The following is a 10,102-nucleotide window of genomic DNA, read 5'->3' as shown; positions in this document are numbered from 1 at the left end:
ATTATCGGCCAGGCTGGCACAATTAACTAAATCAAAGACACAGAGTCACTTTTCCAAAAAGAATCAGTGAAAATTGAAGCAAAGAGGTAAAGGTGAGGCTTCACCACCCATTTATCCCTCCGCCTTTCAACCAGCACCACATGTGATTATCGGCCAGGCTGGCACAATTAACTAACTCAAATACCATGCACTGTGTAGTGTACTATATTAGACTAAATTATAGTCTGCGTTGTTAACGGACCTAAATATGCTTATGCACTCTTTTCTTTTATTTTTTCTCTTTTCTCTTCTTAACTGCCTTGATTTTTAGTAAGCTTTAAGGAGTTGGCTCCTTGGAAGAAAGACACTAGTATAATTCCAAAGCAGGAATCTACCATTAAATGAATTTTCAAGGAACTTGCTGAGATAAAATAGTGCAGATTTACTTACTAGTTAAGAATTAGTGACCTTGCGAGAACTTTGGAGAATTCCAAGTAACCAAAGTGAACACTATTATGCCTATTTTTTAATAAGAGTAGGATTTATCTCTGTATCTAAGATAAACACTGCCAGTGGTATAAGTATACACTTTTATTTACAATCATGTGTTTTAGGATTATTTACCAAAATCAAAAATTCCATTGCCACTGAGTTGATTCTGATTCACAATGACCCTATATAGGGTTTAAAAGGCTATTAATCTTTACGGGAACAGAGAACCTCACCTTTCTGTTGGGTTTGAACCACCAACCTTGCTGTTAACAGTCCAGTGCTTACACAGCAGTGCCACCTGGCTCCTTGGGAAATATTACATTTCTTAAATGTCCATTAATTCTTTAATACAACTTTCATGTTTGTACAGTCTTGTGTCCATACATGAGCTTGTGGTTATTATGTAAATTTTAAGTTGATACTGTTATGTAAAAGAGAGACATTTAATTCAATAATAACATTGTAGTACACAGGACCTTTCATTAAACAAAAAAATTAATGAAAACTATGAGCTTAAGAGCTAATAATTTTCATCACTTCTTTCTCAGATTAGAAAAATTGTATTCATTTTCCACAGAACAATGAAAAGCAGAAGTTAAGGGAACACAGGAATGAAATCCAGGTGAGAAACTTAGCTAGGGCTTGGCTCCGCAGGAAGCTAGAGAAGAGGTAGGCAATGTGTGACACCTGTGGCAGTCATGCCCTTCCCGCACACCATTCCGTTCTCCTCTGTTGTGTGCCCCCCTTCATGCTGGTCACTGTGCCGCCATTCCTTTCTGCCAGCTGCCCTTCTCCTCATTTCCTCCCGGCTTGCTTAGGCCTAAACTGTGCTGCAGTAGGTAGGAATGTTGCACGGCTCTGTGGGTTGGGATGCGCAAGGCTGAAGGTTGGGTTTTGAATATTTATCCTAAGAATAGCTGAAGTTTCTCCTGAGCTCACCATGTATAACCAGGCTCAAGTCATTCACTTGCTGCTCACCACCACACTGTAAGAAAATCATTATCCCCAAGATGAGGACGCCAGGGCAAGAAACTTGCCCCAAATGATCCAGCTAGTAAATGGCAGAGCTAGAATTGAAACCTAGGTCCAAGCTCCTACTCGTTACTCAATGGTGTTTATACCGGGAGTGCAGTGAAAGATGTATAGCAATGCAAACGTTAACCACTGTCTGACATAAATAGTGAATCTGCTAGGTGCCTAATAAAAACATAGCATATTGTAGAGACTATGCCATTCCTTCTATTAATGCTAACTTCTTAACCAATATGAATCTTAATGAACTCCTTGGTAAGCTGGGAATGTGAGCCTTCATTGTCCACCAAGAGTTGGTGTGGAGCTCTGAAGAAAAGAGATACTGAGACAGACTGAGCGATCAGGCACACTGAGGAAGGCTAGTTGGCCCCATCATAGGGTTGCATCAACTCCCCAGTTCCCCTGCTCCCATCTTCCTGGCCTGCGTCTTCATCTTTGGAGGGAAAATGAGTGGTGAGGGTCCAAAATACTTGTATCCATGCATTAGTATGATTCTCTCTATCAGGATAACTGGAAAATTAGATTAATAAGTTTTTTAGGAGCAAGGAATGAGTCTCAGTGGCAATCAGGCTAAACCCACAGAAGTCCTTAGAGCCACCATAGAGTCCATCGGCACCTTTCAGATTCTAAGCCTGCCTCTCTTCTAGTTCAGAATCAAGAGGAAGCAGAGTAGCAGGTTGAGCACCGGCAGGGCCCACAACTGCCAGGTTTCTTTGACTCCTTTGTTACCCTGTTTGCAAAGAGTGCTGTCCAAGACAGCCTTTGGCTATTAACCTCTTTGGGGATTTTCTTACCTGTTCAAGAGCTGCCTCACCAGGCGTCATGCTCTTGGCAAGGCAGTCCATGTGCAATGACTACTTGTTGCCAGAGCATAAAGACCCAGCACTTCAGCCCAATTTGGGACAACCCTGAAAAGCCATTCTAGCTCCAGAGCTCCCCAGTTGGTCAAGTGAAGGTGCTGTTGGGCCTGTGTCACAGCTTGGATTCCCCATGGGCCCACTCCCGCTTCTGGTCCCTGGTAAAGACCCTCTTTGTCTAAAATTCTACTTCCCTGGAGATCCCAACCGAAAACATCTGTTTATTTCACTATTAAAACACCCAGGGTACTACTACAGGACAAATGAGATGCTGTCTTCAAAAACATTGTGACAGTTAAAACTGAGGCAAGTGTAGCATAGTGGTAAAGCTTTGAACACAAATGAGTCTGAGTTTGGTTATAATCTTCCTAGTGTCCTTGGTCAGGTTGCTTTCCAAATCTCACTCTTGTCACCTGTAAAATCAAACCTATAATAGCTATTCCATCAGGTTGTTTTAAGACTAAATGAGATAACACATGTAAAGCAGTTAGCATGGTGCTGGTGTGGGCTTCATGTTCAGTAAAATACATTGTGCCCTGGGTTGGTATATCTCAGCAGTGGGTGGTTTGCTTTCGGTCTGGAGGTTAATATAATGGTATTTTGATGACTCACTGTCACTCGTTTTATGCATCTTACTTTCCACAAATTACAGATTTTATTGTTCTAAACTTATGTGTATCATTTTAATAATGTGTTTGAATATTTGTGAAAATATTCTAAGATTGCATTGCACTGTCATTTTACCACAGTTGTCAATCAAATTTTAAAACATTCATGGTAGCTCTTCAGTACCAGCCTATCCATTATCACCACTACCTATACCTATAGTAACATGACCCCTCTTGTCTCTTGGATAATGAAAAGTATAATCAACCCCTGGTGTTTTCATTTCCTGAAGACTTCAGTGGCCTTGGAAGGCAGCTGTTCTCAAATATAAAGATGAGATTGTTGGGAGATTCCAAGAGAAATAGTCGGCAGTGCTTATTACTTTCCAAGAGCCCCAGGGAAAAAAAAAAAGTTCCCTTCAGTACCCTTGAAATCAAAACAAGTCTAATGAGTTTATTTGCATGTATAAAATTATCGTAACACTAATACAAACAAACATCCCATTTATGGCTAACATTTTCTCCAACTGATGACAAACTTTGCTGTTTCACCTGTTTACATAGGCAGGACCAGATGCAGTGCTGGGAAGGACAATCTGGGGAGTTTTAGGTTTGGGTGCCTTTGGGTTTCAGCTGAAAGAAGTCCCTGCTGGGAAGCACATTGTCACAACTACCCGATCCCATAGCAATAAGTTGGTTAATGACTGCGTTACTGCAATGAACCCTGACAACGTGCTGCGAGTGGGAGGAGCAGGAAATAAGGTATGTAGCCCACGCGGAAATGCACTTGAATCATTGGAAGAAATACTTATCTTTTCGAAAATGGAAAATAAGACCAAGGGATGTGGTAAAGGTGATAAATTGCCCACAAAAAAATATTTCACCATTATTATTATTATTTTAAATGTTTCAAGTCTTTCTTAGGAGAGGTCAGTGTTAGAGTGTTATATGGAACAAGGATAAGATCCTCTGCCTCTGCTTAGCTCCTATTTTCCGACAGACCCTCCCCGATTACTTTCTACTACACAGGAAGGATGGGCCTGCTTGCTTCTTCCTGGCTTCTTCCCCACAGACTTCCATCCTCCTGAGAAAAGTGTGAAATGGGATGCAATGTTATCACATCCCATAGAGGGATCTCTCCTCATCTGATTGCACTCCCTGGATTAGCATCATGACTATATCCCTCAGGTATCTCAAATTCAGCGTGTCCAATTTGAGCGCATCCCCTCTCAGCACCGCCAAGGTGTTCTCTCTTTTCTGTGTAGGAATTAATTCCTGATACATCTTCCGTTTCACACTTGTGTGCTGTCAGGGACAAAGTAAGTCATAAATATTTATTGAACTTATGGAATTGATTTATTCTTACCTAGCCATTGGGAGGAATATTTAAGTATTTTACATTTTCTAAAGATACCTTGAAAGAAATAGACTCTTTAAAACAACATTATTATAAAAATAAATCCTAAACCTCCCAAAGTGGCAGACTCCGTGTAGTCACTGAAATCAAATAGTGACAGGCAGTTGGCCCTACTTTTGTAACCACAAACCATCCTTTATTCCCAGGGCCCACCATTCTCCTTTGAAAACAATATCTCTGCCCTAGTTATTCCTGCCCTTTTTCCTGTGAAAAGACCTGGTTGGGTGATGTTTTAACTTTTTTCCATAAAAGACAACTTTGAGAATTGAATGAAGGATAAAACTCTCTCCCCTCAGAAAATATGCTGGCATAGTTCTTGGTACATAAGACTTGACAAATATTCGTTAAATAAAAAAGAATCTTACAGGGTGTGGTTTTAGTGTTTGAAGAGAATAATTGGTTGATTTGTGTTACAGTGATTTTTCTCATTCTCTTAGTCAGTTCGCTTCATATAAATACTTGAAGTCTGAGTTTACAGTGATGATTGTATTACATTATTAATTTTAAAAGTCAACAGGCTAATGAAAGCTAAATAGCAAGTTGCTGTTTAGAATCATGTGAGTGCTATCAGTGACCTCAGTCTTAACCTAAGAATGATAGGAATTAAGATACATGCTTATATTTCGGTAGTAAGATTAACAGAACCTGAAGACTTTTGCAAGTATTTTTTAAACTGATCAGCATTGCATAACTGATAGGACTTATTAGTTATAGTTTTTAAATTAGTACACTACCTGATATTTCTGTTTCATATAATAATGATCAGTTTTTTTAAAGTTTTAAAAGCATTAATAAATTTTTGTACAATGTACACATTCCTTTTCCAATAAGGAAGAGAAATGACAAACATAAAACGGGAACTTGATTTCCCCTCTCTGGAAAGTAAAGACTATTCAGACCTCCATGTAGGTTACTTTACAGATTTTTCTTCCTCAAATCTCTATATGCATCTGTCCTATATTCTTTTATTTCTCCACAATTCCAGTATTATTTAAACCTGCCAAAGGCTTTAACCGAACAGTTTGAGAGGCATTGACAAAATATACCTGATAGAATAAGCAGTTTTTCCTGTTTGTACATGAATTACTTTATAGTTCAGGGCTTTTTTTTTTTTTCACTTTATAGATTATTCAGCTGATTGAAGGCAAAGCCTCTGCTTATGTATTTGCAAGTCCTGGATGTAAGAAGTGGGATACCTGTGCACCTGAAGTCATTTTGCATGCTGTGGGAGGTGAGGCTGTTTTTCTTTGGGAAATTACATGGGACGTTAGTCCATTTTACTTAGAGGATTTAGAGTTGATTTTCAGACAGTTCTTATGTAATATATCAGTAAAATAACGACATAGACTCTTCAGATATAAAATCTGGAAAGAAGCTTTTCACGAAGACGGCACCGAAGGCGAAGAAGGAAGCTCCTGCCCCTCCCAAAACGGCAGCCAAGAAGGCCGTGCTGAAAGGCGTCCACAGCCACACAAAAAAGAAGATCGCACGTCACCTACCTTCCGGCGGCCCAAGACCCTGAGACTGAGAAGGCACCCCAAGTACCCCCGGAAGAGCGCCCCCCGGAGAAACAAGCCGGACCATTATGCCCTCATCAAGTTCCCCAGACCACAGAGTCTGCCATGAAGAAGATCGAAGATAACAACACACTGTGTTCACTGTGGATGTCAAAGCCAACAAACACCAGATCAAGCAGGCTGTGAAAAAGCTCGATGACATTGACGTAGCCAAGGTCAACACCTTGATCGGGCCTGACGGTGAGAAGAAGGCATATGTTCGACTGGCTCCTGACTATGACGCTTTAGATGTTGCCAACAAAATTGGAATCATCTGAACTGAGCCCAGCTGGCTAATGCTAAATATAAACTTTTTCAACATATAAAAAAAAAAATCTGGAAAGAAACGTAGAGATCATCCAGTGCAGCTGCTTTATTTTAGGTGAAAAAGCAGATTTTCAGCAAAATTCATTTTTTTAGTTATTTTTTCTTTGGAACTGGGATCCACATCTAAAACCCAAACCAAATTCACTGCCTTCGAATGATTCCTACTCAGAGCATCCTTATAGGGCAGAGTAGAACTGTCCCTTTGGGCTTCCAAGACTTTGAATCTTCTTTATCTTTTCCTTTATTATTAATTGGGAAGTACTTTAAATCTTTATGAAGTAGACTGCCTTGTTTTTTTCCCCTGGGAGGGTGTGGTGGGCTGGTGGGTTTGAACCTTGTACCTTATAATTAGCAACTCAATTTATAGTCCACTATACTACTAGGGCCTTCCTGGATTTACATATAGTTAGTTTAATCTTCCCTGTATTAATTTACAGCATCATTGCTTTTCAGGTTTGCGGTTTTTTTTTTATTTCCTTGAAAACTAAAATTCCTAATCATTGCTGAACACCTCCATACTAATGTATTGATCACATAGAATTTATAAAAAATCTAACTGAAAATATATTATCAATATACTCATAGTTCAACATGTTGCTTGATAAGGATGTTAAATTCTTCATTGTTCACTCTACTAGGATGCTACATGAAACTGTAATATGATATTATACTTTATGAACATCTATCCTTCAACTCTCCCAAAGAAGTGTTAATATTAAATGGTAGGATCAAGGAGACACTTTTTAAAGTGGGAGTAGTGCTAACTGGAAATGTGATTTCAGGGAAGAGCACAAACAAGTGTCATGATTCCATGCCCGCATTTAGTGAAGCTACCAAGGATGCTCCCAGGGAAAGGGGATTGATTCAAAAACATATAAAATAAAAATGCAACATGAAGTTAATGGACCCCTATGGCACTGTTGGATAATTAACTTGAATCAGAGGAAAATAAAAATCATAAAACTTTTATTTAGTTAGAGCATAGCTTTTATTCAAATTCAAAATGAATTAAAACTTGATTCTTCTTAGTCATTCGTGTTCTTCCTCATTCTGGACAGAGAAGCGAAAGGCACATAAAAATAGAAACATAGTGATCCAAGCAAGTCGTATCATTGTGTGAATGTCTGTTTATTTACCTCTAGGCAAGTTAACTGACATCCATGGGAATGCCCTTCGGTACAATAAGGAAGTGAAGCATATGAACTCAGCAGGAGTCCTGGCCACCCTGAGGAATTATGACTACTATGCAAGTCGAGTCCCAGAATCTGTCAAAAGTGCACTTGTTCCTTGAAGGGCAGTCTCATTCACTTAGTGAATGACCCGGTTCACAAATCAATACAGATTAAAATGAACTGAAGTAATTAGAGCTTCACCTTTTCATTCTTTACTGGTAGTCTGCAAATTTATCCAGAATTAAGGAATTTGTCTAATCAACCAGACCACGTTTGAGAGTTAGAGAATTTATAAAGGGGATAATAGTTCTTCCTTTCATTGGAAAAATGAAAGATTTAGTTCTAATTGACTATCCAGGTCAATTATTTAAGCAACATTCCTGTCATAAGCCAGATTTCCTAGGATACAAAATAATAAATTGTTACCTGGTCGTCTTCTTGCTTTTCACTGTAATTTTAAAAGTTTGACTGTTTCAATTACATATACACTAAAATGTCATTGTGTATTTTCACATAAATTTTTGTACAATAAATTATGTGATTCTAGCTCTTTGTTTCTCACCAGTTTTTTGTTTTGTTTTGAAGTATTTGAAAAGTAGAGAAAATATGGCAGAGGGATTGGAGAAGAGTTAGCAGGCAGGTGGGGAGATTAGTCAGGAAGATGGCACAGTGGTCCATGGAGGAAATAGGATTTTCACAGCTGTGGCCTTTCAGAAGTAGATGGCCTGAACCAAAGTGCCTCTGGGTGGATCCAGACCACTAACCCTTCAGTACTACCACCTGCCCTTTAATTCCTCTCCATCCCTGTCATATCTAGTGTGATACTTTAAAAAATAAATCTGTTAATACCATTTCTCAGCTCAAAATCTTTTGTGGCTTTCTATTGTTTTCAGGGTACAAAATGCCATATACTGCTCTTCATAATATGGCTTCTTCCTTGTTTCTTAGGATATACTATGACCAACAATCAGTATCTCAACCATGTTCAAGCAAGTACTTAAAGTTTTCCCCCAAAAGTCTCCAAATACCATGTTTTCTCTCATCTGGCCCTCTATTATTCATTCATTCCACGAATATTTATTGAGCACTTGCTGTATGGTAGGCCCTGTTAGAGAAACTGAATAAACACTGACTAAGCTGATATAGGTGTCGTACTTCGTTGAACTCATTTTCTTGTGAGATTATGCCTGATTGTGGTAAATGCTACAAAAGAAATCAAGTAGGATGAGAAGCCAGAGAGTGACCAGGGGAGGGTGGGAGGAGAGCTGGAAGAAAGCACTGGCATCCCAGGGTGACTGCACGTGCCTAGGTGTATACTTTGAAAACACATATAGAGAAAGATAAGTGTGTCACTTGACTGTTTAAGATGTATGGGAGTACTGGGGGTGCTATCCCCAAAGTTGTCACTTCAAACACACCAGCAACTCCACATATTTGAGTTCTGAGCTGGAGTCTGAACAGAGCCAAGTGGAGAAACCTTTAAGGCAGCTCCCTCTCTAGCAGGACCCCACCTGGATGCCAGATCATCTAGGGGTGACTATTAAACTTCATGTCCCCTTTACTCTCATTGACTTGTAGAACTGGAAAACCCATACCCCAGGGTATGTAAAAGAACCAGTTAAAATGAAGGAGCTTTGTCTTTTGACCCCCAATTGAAGTGATTTTCAGATTTTACTAAGCAACCTACTTATCCTGAATGAGCAAACACATAGTTTTTTAGAAGCTGAATGGGAAACAGATTGGAGCCATGCAGCTCAACCAGCCAGTGTGCCCTTAGTGTTATGGGCTCAAATAAATGACAGTCACTATAATGTATTGATAATTTAGAAGATTATTCGGTTATAATCAGACTGCTAGAATCTAAAAGTAATTCTTCACAGTCCCGAGTCAACATTTCAGTCCTTTTTTAAGGCAAAAAATTCATTTTTCCTTTGTCTAAACTTAAGCAGGCATGAACAGAAGCAGAAAACAAAAATAATGTTACTATTCTTTAGGGTTAGGGAGCACTACGGGGGACAGCATTGATTGTAACATTCTGGTAACTTCAAGAAGAGCAAGCATGCGTTACAAGGTACATTCCTTGTCCTAAAAGAACCAAAACAATATATTGAAGAATAGGCTAACCTAATTGTAGTTTACTGAACCAGGGCATGTGAGGGTACATTCTAAAATCAATCCCTAGTGGGACTTTCCAAGATGGGAGGGGGAAGCAGGCAGGTCATTCAGCAGCTAAAAAATGGAGATTCTTTTGCTGGTCTGTCTCACCTGATAGAAGAGGAAGACTTCAGAAGCTGCAACAGAGACTTGGTATGAATACATCTTAGCTTATGGGGATTACTTTTTAAAGTTTTTCAGTCATGGAATGTGGGGTACCAGCCCTCACAATTGAACGGGTACAAGGAGTGGTTGTATAATTGTGGAGTAAATTTAAAGAGACATCAGACAAGAGAAGACATGTGCATGCTCACCTCCAGGATGACCATGTTCTCAGCAGCCAGATTCGTGCAGAGATAATATTTCCAATCAAGGCATATATATATATACATACATATATACACACATATATATACATACACACACACATACATACACTCGTGGATTGCAAGCACTCCTAATTACAGTTCACCACATGCGTAACAGGAAAGGGTTGTACAATAGGCATACA

The 10,102-nt window shown here is 39.3% G+C and overlaps 1 protein-coding gene across 5 annotated transcripts in view; it reads left to right on the top strand.

Annotated features, from left to right (window-relative positions):
* The window catches only part of BPNT1 (3'(2'), 5'-bisphosphate nucleotidase 1), a 23,321-nt gene extending 15,338 nt beyond the window's left edge, over positions 1-7,983 (top strand). For 4 of the 5 annotated variants that reach the window (XM_045298048.1, XM_045298047.1, XM_045298049.1 and 1 more), the window contains 4 exons: positions 1,049-1,093; positions 3,530-3,727; positions 5,508-5,613; positions 7,408-7,983. In XM_045298048.1, coding sequence (XP_045153983.1) covers positions 1,049-1,093; positions 3,530-3,727; positions 5,508-5,613; positions 7,408-7,556 — 498 coding nt within the window. In that variant the 3' untranslated portion in view covers positions 7,557-7,983. The remainder of the gene's footprint in view (positions 1-1,048; positions 1,094-3,529; positions 3,728-5,507; positions 5,614-7,407) is intronic. The other variant, XM_004699906.2, reaches the window with a different exon arrangement.
* Positions 7,984-10,102: the final 2,119 nt, after the last annotated feature.

This window comes from Echinops telfairi, unplaced genomic scaffold (assembly GCF_000313985.2).
Source record: "Echinops telfairi isolate 266 unplaced genomic scaffold, ASM31398v2 ScPeMD7_7424;HRSCAF=8462, whole genome shotgun sequence".
In the NCBI taxonomy this organism is placed as follows: Eukaryota; Metazoa; Chordata; class Mammalia; order Afrosoricida; family Tenrecidae; genus Echinops; species Echinops telfairi.
Note: the sequence above shows the minus strand (reverse complement) of the source record. Positions and strands in the feature narration are given on the sequence as shown.